This window comes from Ascoidea rubescens, assembly GCF_001661345.1.
Source record: "Ascoidea rubescens DSM 1968 unplaced genomic scaffold ASCRUscaffold_21, whole genome shotgun sequence".
NCBI lineage: Eukaryota > Fungi > Ascomycota > Saccharomycetes > Ascoideales > Ascoideaceae > Ascoidea > Ascoidea rubescens.
In genome coordinates this window covers 151550-171233 of record NW_017962933.1, presented here as the reverse complement: position 1 = coordinate 171233, position 19684 = coordinate 151550, and the positions used below count along the sequence as shown (strand labels likewise).

At 36.0% G+C, this 19684-nt stretch overlaps 8 protein-coding genes across 8 annotated transcripts; 6 read left to right on the top strand and 2 right to left on the bottom strand.

Moving 5' to 3' along the window:
• Positions 1-44: 44 nt before the first annotated feature.
• Positions 45-1412, top strand: ENV7 (putative serine/threonine protein kinase ENV7; the record flags this gene model as incomplete). Its single annotated transcript, XM_020190973.1, has 2 exons — positions 45-559; positions 821-1412. The coding sequence occupies 2 exons, from the start codon at positions 45-47 to the stop codon at positions 1410-1412; spliced, it is 1107 nt and encodes a 368-aa protein (XP_020044389.1).
• Positions 1413-1485: 73 nt separating this feature from the next.
• On the top strand, positions 1486-2559 carry ASCRUDRAFT_129596 (uncharacterized protein). Its single transcript, XM_020189011.1, has one exon. It carries the CDS (start codon positions 1738-1740, stop codon positions 2455-2457), a length of 720 nt encoding a protein of 239 aa, XP_020044388.1. The 5' UTR covers positions 1486-1737; the 3' UTR covers positions 2458-2559.
• Positions 2560-2661: 102 nt separating this feature from the next.
• On the top strand, positions 2662-3549 carry SUI3 (translation initiation factor eIF2 subunit beta; the record flags this gene model as incomplete). Its single annotated transcript, XM_020194816.1, has 1 exon — positions 2662-3549. The coding sequence occupies one exon, from the start codon at positions 2662-2664 to the stop codon at positions 3547-3549; it is 888 nt and encodes a 295-aa protein (XP_020044387.1).
• Positions 3550-3564: 15 nt separating this feature from the next.
• On the bottom strand, positions 3565-4294 carry YAR1 (Yar1p). Its single transcript, XM_020194163.1, has one exon. The coding sequence runs from the start codon at positions 4259-4261 to the stop codon at positions 3686-3688; it is 576 nt and encodes a 191-aa protein (XP_020044386.1). The 5' UTR covers positions 4262-4294; the 3' UTR covers positions 3565-3685.
• Positions 4295-4460: 166 nt separating this feature from the next.
• Positions 4461-7769, top strand: RTP1 (Rtp1p; the record flags this gene model as incomplete). The annotated part of the gene is made up of 2 exons (XM_020190980.1): positions 4461-7317; positions 7366-7769. 2 exons carry the CDS (start codon positions 4461-4463, stop codon positions 7767-7769), a joined length of 3261 nt encoding a protein of 1086 aa, XP_020044385.1.
• On the bottom strand, positions 7561-10079 carry ASCRUDRAFT_62960 (HSP90-domain-containing protein; the record flags this gene model as incomplete). The annotated part of the gene is made up of 1 exon (XM_020191318.1): positions 7561-10079. The coding sequence occupies one exon, from the start codon at positions 10077-10079 to the stop codon at positions 7968-7970; it is 2112 nt and encodes a 703-aa protein (XP_020044384.1). The 3' UTR covers positions 7561-7967.
• Positions 10080-10848: 769 nt separating this feature from the next.
• HUT1 (UDP-galactose transporter HUT1) lies at positions 10849-12105 on the top strand (the record flags this gene model as incomplete). Its single annotated transcript, XM_020190982.1, has 3 exons — positions 10849-11629; positions 11684-11780; positions 11841-12105. The coding sequence occupies 3 exons, from the start codon at positions 10849-10851 to the stop codon at positions 12103-12105; spliced, it is 1143 nt and encodes a 380-aa protein (XP_020044383.1).
• A 1041-nt stretch (positions 12106-13146) lies between these two features.
• FAS1 (tetrafunctional fatty acid synthase subunit FAS1) lies at positions 13147-19371 on the top strand (the record flags this gene model as incomplete). Its single annotated transcript, XM_020190976.1, has 1 exon — positions 13147-19371. One exon carries the CDS (start codon positions 13147-13149, stop codon positions 19369-19371), a length of 6225 nt encoding a protein of 2074 aa, XP_020044382.1.
• Positions 19372-19684: the final 313 nt, after the last annotated feature.

Below are 19684 nucleotides of genomic sequence, written 5' to 3'. Positions count from 1 at the left end.
GAGATGGCTGCAGTTGTAGCTATCAAAGAGACAGAGATAAGAGGATGGACGAGCTCATTTCGTTGTTTTGTGGGTGTTTTCCTGGCATAAGCAAGACGCCCATATTGAAGATCAACAATGCCAAATTCAAGATCTTGAAACTTCTTGGGGAAGGAGGGTTTTCCTATGTGTACTTGGTGGAGGCCTCAAATGGAGGAAAGTACGCGTTGAAAAAGATAAGATGTCCCTATGGATCCACCGAGACAGTGAAGAGTGCCATAAACGAGATCAATAACTACAACGAGTTCCATTCGCCATACATCATCAGGTCAATTGACTCCAGTATAATTGAGGAAAAAGATGGGTCGAAGACTATTTATATCTTGCTACCGTTTTTCGAGAAGGGATCGTTGCAGGATCTAATAGTCGATCTAGTTATCAACAACCAGAAAGTGAAAGAAATAGATGCAATCCGAACCTTCATTGGGATTGCAAGGGGATTACAAGCCATGCACAGACACAGCAATAACGTGAATGTCAATAAGAACAAGAAGATAAACTACAGGGATATAATTAAATCGTCCAATCGAAATTATAATAAGAACGTAAATATCGATACGAACAAAAGCAGATTTAATAGTGGGGTTGAAGACAGTTTTAGAAATTTCAGTAGTAGTAATAGTAGAAATGAAAACACCAGTGAGAATGACATTTTGTTGGATGATGAGTATGATGGAGATGAAGAAAGAGAGAACAATGAAAGTATAGGGCAAGTGTTTCCCGGGACTATATTGTTGAATGATACATATGACTCAGAAGATGAAAATACAATTGGATCAAGTACTACAGGAGGAATTTCTTTAGAAACATTGGAGATTAACAATTCCGATGCGTTTATTAATAGTGGTAATGACGATGGCAATGATAACGATAATGATTATATGCCATATTCTCATAGAGATCTTAAGCCAGCCAATGTTATGATATCAAAAGATGGAATACCAGTATTATGTGATTTAGGATCTTGCTCAAAAGCACGGATTCATATCAAAAACCGAAATGAAGCAATGAAGTTACAAGATTTAGCAGCAGAGGTTTGTACATTACCATACCGAGCACCAGAGTTATTAGACGTTAGTAGTAATTGTTTTATCACAGAGAAAACCGATATTTGGTCATTGGGATGTTTATTATTTGCTATACTATTCGGAACATCGCCGTTTGAAAAGGAGGAAGCTGAAAGTGGAGCCAGCATGAGTTTAGCTATAAGTTCGGGAAGTTATTCAATACCAAACAACAACAGCTATTCTAAGGATATTATTGAATTGATCAAATCATGTTTAAATGTTGAAGCAACATCAAGACCAGATATTGAAGAAGTACTATCAAAATCATTGGAGATTCAAACGAAATTGGAACAACAACGACTCTAACAACAGCAGCAAGCCGATAAGGAAAAAAAAACAGTACTTGGAAATGAAAACAAGTCGCCAACTGACCAACGAAACTGAACAACTAAATAGAAAAGTAAACGAATAAGAAGCACCTAGTTAATCATCGCATCTTGTGGTTTCGTAGATAGTGGCTCGTAAATCTCAGAGAGTGGTGTTTGATCGAGCTCTGAGAAATAAGGTTTGGTATCAGCAGTGGTACAAAAAGATTAAAAAAGACATAGTGTTGAGCAAAACTGACACTTTCACAAAAGATTTCCAGAGCTTGCGAGTTTTAATACAGTGCTACCCGACACAACCTCACAAAATGAACAGCGGCTACAGCAAATCTAGTGACAGTGCCACGAAGAGCGACGTTCGAAGTGTCGATGGTAGTGTTGTAAATGGCGATGGAAATAACAGTGTTAACGGCAAAGAAGGTGGTTCAAGAAGCTATCAAAAAGTTGGGCCCAACAACGGCTGGAATGATTGTCCATCAATCGATATGCTAAACAATTTGAAAGACAATAATAGCGCTAAAAACAGTGCCAATGGCAATCCGAGCAGGAAAAATGGCAACAGCAGGGACAGAAGAAAGAAGCATCTCAACATGTTGCAGCAGCAGTACAGTGAACTAAACCCAGGCCAGCAAAGTGTTGCTAGCGAGAGCTTTTCTAGATATCATGATCGAGTGAACCAGTATAATTACGACAAAGACAACATCAAGCAGAATAGTGAAAAGGTCCACCAGAGCATCAACGATTACAACAACGAACACCTCAACAGCAGCCACAACCCCCTCCACAACATCATCTTCACACAGCCCAGGCCTGGTCAGAGTATAATGACCCTTCCGGGAATACCCCTTCATCATAGGCAGCACAACAACAGAGGAAGCAGCAGCAGTGGGTCGTTGTATAGAAGTCGCCACATGAAGGAGGAGTCCACAAGAGACAGCAGCAGCAGCAATGTCTTAGGCACCATGGTGGGCATTGGCAGCTTCAGCACCAAGTACAGCAAGCACAGTAAGCACAGCGACCGTAAGTAGTGTAAAAACAACAGGCAGCACATTCAGTAGATTCAGCAGCTTCTTCGACAGATCCCCCACAGTGGTGTATGCTGTCCCCAGCATATGGATGCGTGTGATTGCTGCCTCAGGTGACTCACTTTTTCACTTTTTTTTTATTGCACTTAAGGTGGTTTTTTGGAAGCAAAAGAAACAGCTACTCCAACTCCAACCAAAGTATTCACGATGTCCACAGACGAATTTGATTTTCTTCTGAAGAAGAAGAAGTCCAAGAAGGTTGCTTCTGCTGCCTCTCCCGATGACCAGCTTCTCCTTGCTTCCAAAAAAAAGAAAAAGAAGAAGGCCTCTCCTGTCCTTCTAGACGATGACGCTGAAAGCGCCCCTGTTGACGATGATCAGCCTCAATCTGTTGATGCTTTAGCTGATTCTCTTGCTGAAACCGGCCTTATCCCCAAAAAGAAGAAGAAGAAGAAGTCCAAGAAAAAAGATATAGACGATTTTGAAAAACAATTAGAGATAGCAGGCGCTTTGAACGACGACCCAGCAAACTTGAATAACGCAAATAACGCCAATAATGATTCTGCATCAAGTCTAATAAATTCAATTCCTGTCAAGAAATCAATTGCTGACGAAGTTGGTTTGAATTACGAATTTCTTTTAGATCGTTTTTTCGAAATTCTTAAAGAAAATAATCCAGAATTAACTGGTGATAGAAATGCTATCAAATTAAGAATCCCCCCACCAAGAATTGAAAGAGAACCTAAAAAGACTGCTTTTGCCAACATTGAAGAAATTTGTGAAAAATTAAAGAGAAACCCAGACCATGTCATTCAATTTTTGTTTGCTGAATTGGGTACTTCAGGGTCCATTGATGGTCAAAAGAGATTGCTCATTAAGGGTAAATTCCAACAAAAAAATATCGAACAAGTCTTAAAGAGATATATCATAGAATATGTCACCTGTAAAACTTGTAAATCTTACAATACAACTTTAAGAAAAGAATCCTCAAATAGATTGTTCTTTTTGGTTTGTAATAGCTGTGGTTCTTCAAGATCTGTAACAACAATTAAAACCGGTTTCCAAGCTCATATCGGCAGAAGAAGAAGAATGTAATCTACTCTACTCTATTTTACTCTTTTATCATTTTATATTTATAACTATCATTATATAATTATATTTTTAAATATAAATAAATTCAATGAATAATTTACAACCAATGGAGCAATTTGTTAATCAACCAGACATTTATTTATTTTATTCTCAAATTATTCGTAGCATTTAGTAAATCCTTTTCTATCAACTCCTTTTTAATCTCAACTGTCTCTTTTCCTTCTTTAAACTCAATTTCATTTTTCTTACTATCTTCCCCATCCTCTGTCTTCTCAATAGCATAGTTCAATAAAAAGTACTCCTCAACTTTTTCTTTATTATTATTACTTGCCTCATATATCGAATCGTGGTTAGCATTATTAACTAAAAATGGATTGGCCCCATATTTCTCACACAATATATTCACAACTTTCAATTCCCCATTAATAGCTGCCCAATGTAATGCTGTATTTCCCGATTCATTTTTCTTATCAATCAAGTCCTTTATCTTCTTCTTGTCCTTCAACTCATCCAATAAATACCTTATGACTTTATAATGTCCATTGGCTGCTGCCATATGAATTGGCGTCGATAAATTGAATTCATCTTGCATTTCCATGATTAGATTGATATCCACCTCTTCAAATATCTCCTTTAATTCTTCTAAATCTCCAACTCTGGCATCGTAGATTATTACGTCTATTTCCTCTTGTGTTAAACTTGTCTGCTTCTCCATTGTCTCTGTATTGTAGTATTTCTGCTCTTTCTTTAATCAAGCTCTCTCTCAGTGCATTATCTCAAATTTTCAAAAATAAAAAAATAAAACTCAAAAGAAAAAATCATTTACCCGCCTATTTCAAAACCATATAACCCCCAATTTTCATTTTCCAACCATAGCTGCTTCTCTTCTCTTCTCTTCTCTTTACTGCTTAATAATGCCAAAAAGTAGCATTAAAAGATTATATCCAAAGGATCTCAAGGATTTAAATCCAAGCTTCTACAAACCACAATCAATCTCAAAACTAGACTTTTTATTTGACGAAATTTTTTCCTTTATCTTACCCTTATCCAATGATGAGCTAAATTTCAAAAAAAATAATTCTGCAAAATTATCATTATCCAATGCATTCCAAAATGACAATATAATCGATTTGTTATTTGATAAGAATTTAAACAAATTGGAAAATCATATTCAAAATTACATTGCTCAAAGGCACAACAACAATCTGGATTATACTTTAAATCATTTTGATAAAAGATTTATAATATTAGATAAATTATTAAACTACCTATTAAAAATTGACCAATTATCTAAACTTGAAAAATCAAAATCTGAAAATAAACATTTAATTACAATATCTTTGCAAGATTTGAAAATATTTGGAGATTTACTAAATTTAATCATAATTCAAGGTATTTATCCCTCAATTCCTTCAAATATTTTAATATCTTTAAATAAAAGACAGTTGAATAATAGTAATAATACTAATGCTTTTGATAATCCTTTAATTCAAAAATTTAAAAAATTATATTTAAAATATGAAAAAATTCCTGATTCTGATTTAATTCTACAATTGAATTTGTTGACTAATATTATATCTAAGTTTGACACAATCTTGTTATCAGATTCCACTATCGATAAAGATGGCAATAATTTAGAAAATTGCGATGTTAAAAAATTACTTTTACCTGGTATTGGTTATTCGGATATTTTGATTTCTTACCTATATTTAATATCAAACCCAAGCATTCAAAGCCAATTTGATTTCCAAACAATATCTCATTGGAAAACAAATTTAGATGAAATTGAATCCTTGAAAAATACTTATGATTTATTTCAATTTTACTCTCTAATACTAAATAATGCAAATTCTCCCATTTGGTTTAAAAATGTCGTCAAATCAAAGCTATCTTATTTAATCGTAAAGAGAATCGATGATGGTGTCTTTTCTTTATTAGATTTTATATGTGAATTAAGAGAATCCGATGATATCGATATCGAGAAAATTGACAGATTTAACAAAATTTTATTAGCAAAACCAAAAAATTTAGACCCAAAGTTATATTTCACAAATATAGGAAATCAAATTTATAACATATTGATACGAATTAATGATCCTTTGATAACATCCATTGCCTCAAATTTTGTTCAATCGCTTTTTGCTAAGAATAAATTTATTATCCATAATTTTTTTTTCAAAAGAATATGGTTTAATTTTTCTCCTCATTTAGATACTGAAAATTTTAGAAAATTCAAAGAAAACTATTTAAAATCTAAAAACTCCGAAGATAGTAACAACAATAACATGAATAAGGATGTTATAGTTGATGAAGCTGAATTGAATAATACAATCAATGTAATTTTATCTTTATCCAAAAATTCCAATGAAAATGTCTTATCTTTTTTATTTAATGACTCTTTAATATTATCATTATGGAATTATATAATATTTTGTAAAAAAACCAAAAGGATTTCTAATATTGGAGTCATCACAGATCTCTTTAAAATATTTTTCACTTTAACGTCAAATATAAATTCATTAGATTTGATCTCCAAAAATTTATTTACCATATTAAATGACAACTGGAGTTTTGGAAATGGTGACAATGGTCTTGTTTGTATTAAATTCAATGAGTCTGTTGATGAAATTTCTAACCAATATACAAATGAAAAACTCATAGGTTTATTGGATATGTTGGTTGAAACGTTTATTGATTTATTGAAAAAATTAGATAATGATGATTTAATTCAAAAACAGTTTTCTTTACTTTTAAAAAGATGGCTACCAATGAATATTGATCATTTTCATTCAAATTTAAACTCTACAAAAAATGAAAAAACCGAAAAATTGGTCATTGATGGAGAAAATGAAAATGATTTCATTAATCCATTTACTGTTTTAATTGATTTGAAACTATTAGAAGAAATTTCCAATAAATTTAAAGATAAATTATTAATTTTTAAAAATGATAAATCAAGCCAAAATGCATTAGAAATCTTGGATATAATTAAAAAAATTCTTGAAATAAACGTTAAAAAAATGGATAAGTCCAAACAGGGTAATAATATCAAAAGTAGTAGTATATCTCATATTATTGATAATAATAATCAAAATACTGAAAGTGATGACAATGAAGAAGATTCTGATGATGAAGATGAAAGTCTTGAAACATCAGAATCATTAAACTTAGTTCTTGAATTACTATCTGCAATTCTTTATGAGACAGATCCCAAAGAATTCTCAGCTGATTTTATGCAAATGTTGAAATCAATGAAAAGCTTACTTAAAAAGTTGTCGCTGCAAAATCATGCTGCAAAATCCTTATTGGCAACAATAATTGAAATGACTAATGTTGAGAATAATAAAGCACAAAAAGGTATTTCAAACAAGAAATTAACTGAGGAACAGCAGGACATCAAAATTTTTTCAAAGGCTATCAGCAATCTTACTGATCCATTGGTTCCAATAAGAGCTCAAAGTTTTTACTTGATTAGAAAATTAATTATAAAGGAATCGCCGGTAATATCCCTTGAATATGTTTTGAATTTACATTTGATTCATTTGAAAGATGAAGAAACTTTTATATTTTTAAATGTTATTAAAGGTTTAGATTCATTAATTGAATTCAACAAGGATGGAACACTACCGAAATTAATGAATATTTATAAAGATGATGCGAGTAATCTTGATTACAGGTTGAAAATTGGCGAAGTAATTTTGAGGGCTATAAAAAGGTTAGGAGAGGTTCTTAAACCAGAGCTATTGAATTTGTTATCTAGCACATTGCTAGGTATTATTCGAATCAATAAGATAATTAAGATTGAAGAAGATAGTCAAGAGAATAAGATAAAATCAATTGAACAATTCAAGAGCGATAATAGATTGAGGATGTCATCAATGTCAATTTTGGGACAAATTTGTCAAATTAATCCTTATGGCATACAATCAAGTTTGGCTGATGCATTTGACTGTGTAATTGGGATACTTGAAATGGAGACAAAAAACGAAGAAATGGAGGCAATTATGAGACGATCTGCTATTGTTCTAGTAAGTGATTTGATTTCAGGGCCTGGAGGATTGATAGGTGTTCCCAAGGGATATGGAAAGAAGGTATTGAAAGTTTTGAAATACATCAAAGATACAGATGGTGATTTATTGGTGAGAGATCAAGCTGAAGATACAATCGCTCTTATTAACAATACAGTATTAGAGGCCTTTATACCAATAGAAACTAGAAAATGAGAAAAAACAAACAGCAATAAATCAAGAGATACTTGTAAAGAATACAATTGACCTGGTTTTTTCCTTTGTTATCAAAATTTATTAAATTATACACAAAAATTAAAAATTGAAAGAATAAGTAAATAAAAATTGGTTTGCTTTAAAAAAACAATATTATATAATATCTAAGTTTACTAGTTCGGGAAAGTGGTGGATTGTTTAATCAACTTCTTCCATAGCGGATTCAGCAACATCTTCTTTGGCAGCAGGGGTGGCAGCTGGAGCAACGGTTTCTGGTTCTTCTTCATCGATGTTCAAACCTAAAGAAATCAATCTGTTAATTCTGGAGGCAAATGAGCTTGGTTCTTCTAAAGTGAAACCCGAAGTTAATAAGGCGGTTTCGTATAATAGAGTAGTCAAGTCTTTCAAGGCAGCATTGTCGGAACCTTCTTTGGTTAATTTGACTTTTAATTCTTTGATGATAGGAGATTTTGGAGAGATTTCAAAGATTTTCTTTGAAGCCATATAGGTTGACATTGAAGTGTCTCTCAAGGCTTGAGCTTTCATGATTCTTTCCATATTAGCAGACCAACCAAATTGACCGGTTCTGATAGCAGCTGGAGCATCAACTAATTTGTGAGAAACAACAACCTTTTCAACTTGTTCGCCGAGAATGTCTTTAATGGCTTTGGCTAAAGGTTCGAATTCTTTAATTTCTTTTTCTCTTTCAGCTTTTTCTTCATCAGTTTCTTCCAATTCGAAATCTTTAGTAATGTCAACTAATTTTTTGTCTTCAAATTCTTTTAATTGAGTCATGGCATATTCATCAATTGGGTCAACTAAAAAGAGAACTTCAAAGTTTTTAGCTTTCAAGGCATCTAAGAAGGGAGATTTTTCAACAGCTTTTGTGGATTCACCAGTGATAAAGTAGATGTTCTTTTGGTGCTCGGGCATTCTAGTAACGTAGTCAGATAATGAGGTTAATTCATCAGTTGATTTCGTGGAGTTGTATCTTAACAATTTAGCCAAAGCGTTTCTGTTGGTGGAGTCTTCGTGGATACCCAATTTAAGATTTTTAGAGAAAGCAGAGTAGAATTTGTCAAATTGTTCAGTGTCTTCAGCGATTTCATTGAAAGTTTCGATTAATTTCTTGATAATGTTCTTTCTAATAACTTTTAAGATTTTGTTTTGTTGCAACATTTCTCTTGATAAGTTTAATGGTAAATCTTCAGAGTCAACAACACCCTTGACGAAGCCTAACCATTCAGGGATTAATTCTTCAGCTTCATCTGTGATAAAAACACGACGAACGTATAATTTGATGTTAGTTTTCTTTTTTTTTGATTCGAATAAATCAAAAGGAGCTCTCTTGGGGATAAAAAGAATGGCTCTGAATTCCAATTGACCTTCAACGGAAAAGTGTTTAACAGCTAAAGGATCTTCCCAGTCATTGGAAATTGATTTGTAGAAAGCGTTGTATTCATCTTGAGAGACATCGGATGGATTTCTGGTCCATAAAGGTTTTGTTTTGTTTAATTCTTCGGTTTCTGTGACAGTTTCCTTGACTTTTTTAGTCTTTGGTTTTTCTTCTTCTTCATCATCTTTAACTTCTTCTAATTTTGGTTTCTTTTCATCGTCAGCTTCTTCGACTTTTGGTTCTTCTTCAACAGGAACATCTTTTTCGACTTCTTTGGTGACGACTAATTGGATTGGATAAGAAACAAATTCTGAGTGACGTTTGACGACCTCTTTGATTCTTTTTTCTTCCAAGTATTCCAATTGATCATCTTTGAGGAATAATCTGATGACAGTACCTCTGTTGATTCTTTCGTTTGTTTCGTCGAGAGTGACGGTGAAGGTACCACCAGCCTTGGATTCCCAGATATATTGTTCATCATCATTTGATTTTGAAATGACTTGGACTCTATCAGCAACCAAGAATAGAGAGTAGAAACCAACACCAAATTGACCGATCATGGTGACATCAGCACCAGCGGACAAGGCTTCCATAAAGGCCTTGGTACCAGATTTAGCAATTGTACCCAAGTTGTTGACCAATTCAGCTTTGGTCATACCGACACCGGAATCTCTGATTTCCAAGATCTTTTGATCTGGGTGTGGAGTGATTCTAACAAAGAGTTCTGGTTCAGATTCTAGTTCTTGGGGGGCACTTAGACCCTTGTAACGAATTTTGTCCAAAGCATCGGAACCGTTAGAGATCAATTCTCTCAAGAAGATTTCTTTGTTTGAGTAAACAGTGTTGATAATAAGGGACATAAGCTGATTAATTTCAGCTTGGAAAGCATAGTTTTCAGTTTTAGGAGAAGACATTTTGAATTAGGGATATATAGGGAATAGATATGAGAAGACAGGAGATATTGGTAAATATAAATGAAAACAAATAAAACAGATAGAATATATCAATTGAAGAGAGATAGCAGTAGGAAGGGGAGAGGGAAGATGGGACAGAGAAAAGAAGACAGAGATGAAACAAAGAGAGAGAGAGATAGAGGAAAAGAATTGAGGTAATGGTGGGAAAGGAAGAAAAAGAGGCAAATATATATGGATAAACTACACATAAACAGGACAGGCCTCACAAAGTGGTTGAGATGAAAAATTTCGATGGAAGAAGAAAAAAGCATAAAATGGAACGTTCCATGGAGTTCCACCATTGCGGCCGCGGGAATCCAGTGCGGTGGCGCTGTGGGAGCCCTAACTAGATGAACGAGGGCTCGAAGCGCGAGCCAGCCGTGTGGGTGTCTGCGGGGTGATGTGAAACAACGCAGATCTTTTTGGGGTTCGAGTTAGGGCTTGAAACAGGGCAAAACAGGGCTCTGAGCGTCTAAATATAGAGCAACGGGCATTTGACCAGGTGTACGAGAGGTGGTTATGGGTGTTGTTGGAGATGGGTTAGATGGAGTTGTTGCTTTTTTGTGTTGTTTGTTGTGTTTGTTGTATTTGTTGTATTTGTTGCATTTTTTAGCATTTTGATCGATTTTCGATTTACATTACCTTCGCACTTTTGGTTTTAACCCATTCCATTCCATTTCACTTTATCTCATCTCATCTCTTAAAGCAACTCAGCTCAGCTCAACTTAAAATGTCTCAAGTCAAACTTCAAGAGCAGCCTAACACATTTCAGCTACTTTGCAACACACAAACGTCGTTGAATTATATTGAGAGCTTTCGAAGGTATATTGGAAGAGATGTCAGAGATTTGTTTGGGAATAAGGATAACTTTCGGATTCTATTGTTGATTATAAATATCGTTGGGATATATTCTACGTTTTTGATCAGCGGGATATTTCAGGAACAGTTGATCAATTTGAAATTTTTGAAAAGGTTTCCTATAATATTGAATCTCGTCCAGTCAACTTCTAGTTTGATTGTATCGTTGTTATATTTTTCGATAAACAAGAATTTCCAGGTCAAGACAATTACGCATGAAATCAAGTACTTGGTCAGGCTTGACAAATATCGGTTAATCAAGTTGGTTTTGGGCATATCGTTTTTGCAAAGCTTAAGCTCTCCAATATCGCAGTACTCTGTCAGGTTTGGATTGGATTATTTATCGATTTTGCTAGCCAAGTCATGTAAACTAATTCCAGTGTTGATTGTCCATTTGATTTTATACAATAAGCGGTTTCCCAAGTACAAGTATGTGTTATCGGTTGTGATTACTCTTGGGGTTGTGTTGTTTTCCTTGAATAACAAAAAGAGGGTTGGCAATGTTAATGTTAAAGAAGACAGCAATGTGTACAACCAGTCGATGGGATACGGGTGTCTAATGCTATCGTTGGCGCTAGATGGGCTAATGAACTCGACCCAGGACCAGTTGTTCAAAAGATACAGCAGCAGCAACGCGCCCCAAGACAAGAAAGGTCGAAAGAAGAGCTCGATGGCTACAAGGATGAGAAACATCAGGACCAGAAGAGTTTTGTTGAGTGGCACGCATTTGATGATCTTTTCGAGTTTCTTCAACGTTGTTTTTTCTCTCATCTACTGCACCGTGTTCTCAAACCAATTGCAAGAGTGCTACAGCTACTTCAGCCCAACAGCAGCTGGCCTGGGCTCTTTGTCCACATTAACAAGTGTTCGGTGGTCGCTATTATGCTACTCGGTGCTAAACTCGGTGGGGCAGATCTTCGTGTTTGTGGTGTTGGAGAAGTTCAGCTCGTTGGTCCTCGTCACCGTGACCGTCACGAGGAAGATGGCGTCGATGGTGCTCAGCGTGGTGGTGTTCAACCACCACTTGCGGCCCGCCCAGCTTGTTGGGATGCTCCTTGTTGTGCTCGCGCTCTCGTACGAGGCCGCGCTCAAGTGTGCTCAAAAGAAACGCGGACAAACTCCCATTTAGCGCGGCACCCCACCGCTGGTCTCGCTCACCACGGATGCGCGCTGCTCCCGACGCTGCTTCCGGCGCCTTTCTGTGGCCACGTGAGTTGCACGCTCTGATTGGCTGGTCGCGCGGAGCCCAACAAAATCTCAACAATTTGCAATCGGCCAACAACTGCGCGTGAACAAAACACCGTCCCGAGCCCTGGAAAATCCCCCAGCTCTTCGCCCGCCGCGCCGCGCTGCGATTGGCCCGTTGGCCGTGCTCTGTTCTGTTGAGATGCGACTCTATGGCTTTATAAATATATATCAATTCTCCTTTATCTCTGCTGCTTTTTTCTTCTTTCCAGCTTCATCTTCATCTTCATCTTCTTCTCTCTGCTCCTGGCTCTGCTTGGTTCTTTTTCTTTCTTCTCCTCCACTTTCTAATTCCATTTTGTTTTCTTCTCCGTCCTCTTAATCGATAGCCAATATTCCATCTCATCTCGTGTTTCCTTTTCTTCTCACTCCTAATACCATTACTCTTTATCCTTCTTATATATACGTTGTATAATCATAAAGGTATGTATATCCAATCCTCCATTCATCCCAATTCACCCATATCAAAAAAAGATTATCTCTCTTTTTTCCTATCTTGTTTTAGGCAGTTCAACATTTCCAACATTTTCAAAACAAAATTTAAAGTTTCACCAAACAGAAATTAGACTTTTTTTCCAATCCATCCTTTCCTCTCTATTTTCTTCAATTCCTTTCTTTCTTTCTTTCTCTCATTTCTCCAATTGCCATCTCTGCTTCAGGCCCTTTACCTTCAATTCCGTGTTTCTTTCTACTAACTCTCATTTTTATCCAGTTTAATTCCTGACAGTAAAACAGAAAAGATCCATTCCAGAAATATCAATTCAATTCAATTCAATATCTCTTTCTTGTTCTTATTCTTAGATCTCACTCCCACAATACTGAAACTCACCATTTCCAATTTCAAAGTGTTGAATCTAGAACAAACCAACAAAAAAATTTAAAAACTTTTCCCTAAAACCTAAAAAAAATAAAAATTTTAAAAAAAATGTCTTCTCATCATCAACTCTCAATGAGACCAACAACCATATCCCATGGCTCTCTTGAACACACTTTGTTAATTCCAACTTCAATATACTTTGCTACTTCCCAATTGAAACAACAATTCTTGAAAAACTTGCCTGATCCAACCGAAGGTTTTGCTTCTCCTGACGAACCTTCCTCTCCCAGTGAGCTATTAGCCAAATTCCTAGGCTACGCTGCTACCTTTGTTGATCCCTTGTCTCCTGGCCCATTTGATGATGTTCTCAATTTATCCTTAAACGAATTCGAATCTCGATACCTTCAAAATAATAAATTGGATCTACACACCTTTGCCGCTTCTCTATTGACTGACGAAAAATTCCCAACTTCAATAGATAAAGTTAAACACTTAATCAAAAACTACTACATTGCAAAGTCTGTCTCCATCAATGACAGCTCCTCTTCTGCCTCAATCTCTCCTCCCAAAAAAAGTGCTCTATTATCAAACCCGAATGCAATCATCTACGCTGTCTTTGGTGGCCAAGGTAACACTGACAACTACTTTGAAGAACTAAGAGATCTATACAACATATATCAACCTCTAATCAAAGACTTCATCAACAAAATGGATCAAACCCTAAAGGACTTGGTATTGAAAACAGAGGGCTCGGAGAAGGTCTTTTCCCAGGGTCTAGATATCAAAACTTGGCTCTCCTCAAGAGAAAAAACTCCAGACAGCGACTATCTCCTACTAACCCCAGTCTCCTCCCCAATCATTGGTATCATCCAAATTGCCCACTACGCTTTGGCCTGCAAAATACTAAATCTATCTCCTGGTCAGCTAAGACACCATCTTAAAGGTGCAACTGGTCACTCTCAAGGTTTAGCCGCTGCTGTTGCACTTGCTGCTTCTGACTCCTGGGATTCCTTTTATGAAAACTCCATAAAGGCCATTTCTCTATTGTTCTTTATAGGTGTTCGTTGCCTACAAGTTTACCCAAATACTTCCCTACCCCCATCCGTTTTTTCAGACTCAATTGAAAATGGCGAGGGAAAACCTTCCCCAATGTTATCAATCAGAGATCTATCTCTAGAACAAGTCCAGGACTTTGTCAATAAAACTAACACACACTTGCCAAAAGAGAAAAAACTAGTCATATCCCTTATTAACGGTGCAAGAAATCTAGTTGTAAGTGGTCCTCCACAAGCTTTATGTGGCTTAAATCTTGCTCTAAGAAAGGCAAAGGCTCCAGCTGGTTTAGATCAAGCAAGAATCCCTTATTCTGAAAGAAAATTAAAATTCTCATCCAGATTCTTACCAATTACCTCTCCATACCATAGTCCCTTATTAGATCCTGCTTTAGACACCATTGTCCAAGATTTAGAATCAAATTCAATAGAATTCATCCCATCTACTCTACAAATCCCTGTTTTCGATTCCTACAAAGGCCAAAATTTGGCAGAATTCTCTTCAGGCTCATTAGCTAAACATGTTGTAATGTCAATTATTACATACCAAGTCAATTGGGAAAAGGCAACAAATTTTAAATCAACTCATATTCTTGATTTCGGTCCTGGCGGTTTGTCTGGTTTAGGTGTCTTGACTCACCGTAATAAAGAAGGTACTGGCTCCAGAATCATTCTTGCTGGTGCCTTCGATATTCCAAACTCTGATGACGAATTTGGTTTTAAACAAGAACTTTTTGATTCAAATCAGGAATCCGTATACTGGGCTTCCAACTGGTTTGCTGAATTCAAACCAAGATTAATTAAAACTGTCTCAGGCCAAACCTATGTTGACACTAAATTCTCAAGATTATTAGGTAGAGCTCCACTAATGATTCCCGGTATGACCCCATCAACTGTCAGTTCAGATTTTGTTGCAACCATCCTAAATTCAGGCTATCATGCTGAAATAGCTGGTGGTGGTTATTTCACTGCTCCAATGATGACAAAGGCTTTGGAAACCGTTACCCAAAAAATCACCCCCGGTTATGGTATTGGTATTAACTTGATCTATGTTAATCCAAGAATGTTACAATGGGGTATTCCAATGATTAAAGAATTAAGAGAAAAGGGCCTACCAATTCAATCCCTATCAATTGGTGCCGGTGTTCCATCCTTGGATGTGGCCTCTGAATATATCGAAACTCTTGGTTTAACTCATCTAGGTCTTAAACCTGGTTCCATTGAATCTATTGCTCAATGTATAACTATTGCAAAAGCTCATCCTGATTTCCCAATTGTTCTACAATGGACTGGTGGTAGAGCTGGTGGTCACCATTCATTTGAAGATTTCCACCAACCAATCTTACAAATGTACGCAAAGATCAGAAAATGCTCCAACATCATCCTTGTGGCCGGTTCAGGTTTTGGTTCGGATAAAGAAACTTATCCATACCTAACTGGTGAATGGTCAACTAAATTCAATTATCCACCAATGCCTTTTGATGGTTTTCTTTTTGGTTCAAGAGTTATGATTGCAAAAGAAGCTAAAACTTCTCCAAAGGCTAAAGAAGCCATTGCCAATTGCTCCGGTGTATCTGATGAGTCATGGGAACAAACTTATAAAAGACCAACTGGTGGAATTGTCACCGTCAGATCTGAAATGGGTGAACCAATTCATAAAATTGCCACTAGAGGTGTTTTACTATGGAAGGAATTTGACGAAAAGTACTTCAAACTACCCAAAAATAAACTTCTTGACGCTTTGAATAAGAACAAAGACAACATTATTAAACGTTTGAATTCAGATTTCCAAAAACCATGGTTTGGTAAGAACGTTTTCGGTTCTTGTGATATTGAAGATATGACTTATGGTGAATTGATCTTAAGATTAATTGAATTGATGTTTGTTAGATCTTCCAATCGTTGGATTGATATTTCTTTAAGAAATTTCACAGGAAGATTAATTAGAAGAATTGAAGAAAGATTTATTAAATCCAAGTCATTCTCTGTTTTACAAACTTTTGAAGAATTAGATAACCCAGATGAAGTTTACCAAAATCTTATTCATACTTATTCTGATATTGAAGACCAATTGGTCAATCAAGAAGACTGTGATTATTTCTTATTGGAATGTCAAAATCCAGCACAAAAACCAGTTCCATTTGTTCCTGTTTTAGATGAAAGATTTGAATTTTTCTTCAAGAAAGATTCTTTATGGCAATCCGAAGATCTTGAAGCAGTTGTTGACCAAGATGTTCAAAGAACTTGTATTTTGCATGGTCCAGTTGCAGCCCAATACTCCAATGTGGTTGATGAACCAGTCAAAGATATCTTGGATGGTATTCATAATGGTCATATTGAAAGATTACTTGAAGATTACTATGATGGGGATGATGAAAATATCCCTATTGTTGAATATTTCGGAAATGTTTCCTTCCAAAAGGCTCCAAAAGAAGTGGAACATGTCACAACTACTATTGATGATGATACTGTCACATATACTATTGGTTCAAAGCACTTGCCAAAAAAGAAAGAATGGTTAGACTTATTAGCCGGATCTGAACTTTCTTGGTTGCATGCCTTTATTTCCAGTGATAGAATTGTTCAAAATAGCAATTTTGTTGCTAACCCAACTCATAAAGTGTTGGCACCTGCTAAAAATATTTCTGTTGAAATTACTAATATTAGTACTCCTGAACAATCTGTATTAACCTTTTATGAAAAATTACAAGGAAAATTAAGACCCGTTGTTGAAATAGAATTAAAATCCGATTTAGAAACTATTGCTTTGAAATTAATTGAACACCGTAATTTTGATAAACAACCATTACCATTAGAATTGTTATATACATTTGATAGAAGCGATGGTTTTGCATTAATCAAAGAAAATATGGTAGGCAGAAATGACAGAATTAAACAATTTTACTGGAAATTGTGGTTTGGTATTGAAGAACCTCAAACTGAAATCGATGTGCAATCTTTGATTACAGGCGATGAAGTTACAATTACCACAAGGGCTATTGCTGAATTCACCCATGCTATTGGTAATAACTGTGAATCTTATGTTGAAAGATCTGGTAAAGAAACCTTAGCACCAATGGATTTTGCTATTGTTGTTGGATGGAAAGCAATTATGAAAGCTATTTTCCCTAAAGTTATTGATGGTGACTTATTAAGATTAGTTCATCTTTCAAATGGATTCAAAATGATTCCAGGTGCTTCTCCATTAAAGCTGGGAGACACAGTTACCACATATGCTGAGATTAAGGCCGTTACTAATAAGCCAAGTGGAAAACAAGTTCGTGTTGTTGGTATTATTCTTAGAGATGGTGAAGAAGTTATGGAGGTTACCTCTGAATTCTTCTATCGTGGAGAATATGATGATTATGAAAATACTTTTGAAAAAATTGAAGAAACCCCAATGCAAATTCACTTTTCATCATTGAAAAATGTTGCTGTTTTAATATCTAAAGAGTGGGTTCATTTGGAAGATCCAAATATAGATTTACTTGATCAAACATTGACATTCCGTTGCAACACTGAAGTTACTTACAAAAGCAAAAATGTTTTCTCATCTGTTCAAACTACAGGCCAAATTTTATTGGAATTACCAACCAAAGAGATTAAAGAAATTGGTGTTATTGAATATGAAGCTGCTGAATCATATGGTAACCCAGTTATGGATTATCTTACCAGAAATGGTAATACGATTGAGCAACCAGTTTTATTTGATAATTCTATCCCACTTTCATCTGGTATTGAGCTTATTGAAAAGACACCGGATACTAATGAAGGTTATGCAGCAGTTTCTGGCGATTACAATCCTATTCATGTTTCAAGGGTTTTCTCTGAGTATGCTGGATTGCCAGGAACCATTACACATGGAATGTATACTTCGGCTATTGTTCGTGCTTTAGTTGAAACCTGGGCTGCAGATAATGCTGCACCAACCGTTCGTGCTTACAGTTGCAAATTTGTTGGTATGATCTTGCCAAATTCTAATTTAGAGACCAGTCTTGATATGATTGGTATGATCAATGGTCGTAAGATTATCAAGGTGGAGACCAAGAATGTTGATACCGGATCGGTTGTTCTCACTGGTGAAGCGGAAATCGAACAACCATCGTCAGCATATGTTTTCACCGGACAAGGTTCTCAAGAACAAAATATGGGTATGGATCTTTATAATAAATCTAAAGTTGCTAAAGAGGTTTGGGATAGAGCCGATAAACATTTCCTTAACAGTTATGGTTTTTCTATTTTGGATATTGTGAAAAATAATCCAAATGAAATGACAATCTACTTTGGTGGAGCTGAAGGTAGAAAGATCAGACAAAACTATATGAGTATGATGTTTGAAACCATCGATGAAGATGGAAACCTCAAATCCGAGAAGATTTTCAAGGATATTGTTAAAGAGACAAATTCATTTACTTTTAAATCACCAACTGGGTTGTTATCAGCCACACAATTCACACAACCTGCATTGACATTGATGGAAAAGGCATCGTTTGAAGACCTTAAAAGCAAAGGATTGGTTCCTCAAGACTGTATGTTTGCTGGTCATTCATTAGGTGAATATTCTGCTTTAGCTTCTTTGGGAGATGTTATGCCAATTGAGTCCCTTGTTGAGGTTGTATTTTACAGAGGTATGACAATGCAAGTTGCAGTCCCAAGAGATGAGAAGGGAAGATCCAACTATGGTATGATTGCTGTGAACCCATCAAGAGTATCAACGACATTTACAGATGCTGCTTTAAGATTTGTTGTTGAACACATTGCAAAACAAACGCAGTGGCTATTGGAAATTGTCAATTACAATGTGGAGAATCAACAGTATGTTGCTGCTGGTGATTTGAGAGGATTGGATGCATTAACCAATGTTCTTAATGTCTTCAAATTGCAAAAAATTGATATTGAAAAGTTGCAAGAAATAATGTCATTGGAAGAAGTTGCTGGACACTTGAGTGAGATTGTTGAAGAGGTGTCCAAAAAGACATTGGAAAAGCCCCAACCTATTTCGCTTGAAAGAGGATTTGCTTGTATTCCATTGAAAGGTATCTCGGTTCCATTCCACTCGTCGTACCTCAGAAGTGGTGTCAAGCCCTTCCAAAGATTCCTTGAGAAGAAAGTGCCCAAGTCAGCTATCAAGCCAACCAACTTGATTGGCAAGTATATCCCCAACTTGACTGCCAAACCATTTGAGATAACCAAAGAGTACTTTGAAGAAGTCTACGAGCTAACTCGCTCGGAGAAGATCAGATCCATCATTGCTAACTGGGAGAGCTACGAGACCGAATAGGCCTGGAGTTGCAATTACTGCCCCCCCCCCACCACCACCACCATCACCCAGCCCTACGCTGCTGTAAAACATAATATTTTAGAGTCTATATAATCTATTCTTTATACACATTTCTCCTCTTCGCTCTTTTCTCGAACACGGTTTTCGGTCTTCCCGAGAGTTTTCCGAACACTGTTCCGTGTAGGGTAACTCCGGTTGCCGGTGACCAACAGCGTTTGTTGAGCTGGAGCTGTTATCTTTGCCATCAAAAGCTTCTCCATCGCCAGTTTCTCCAGCACCATCACCACAATTGAGCCCACGAAGAAGAACGGCT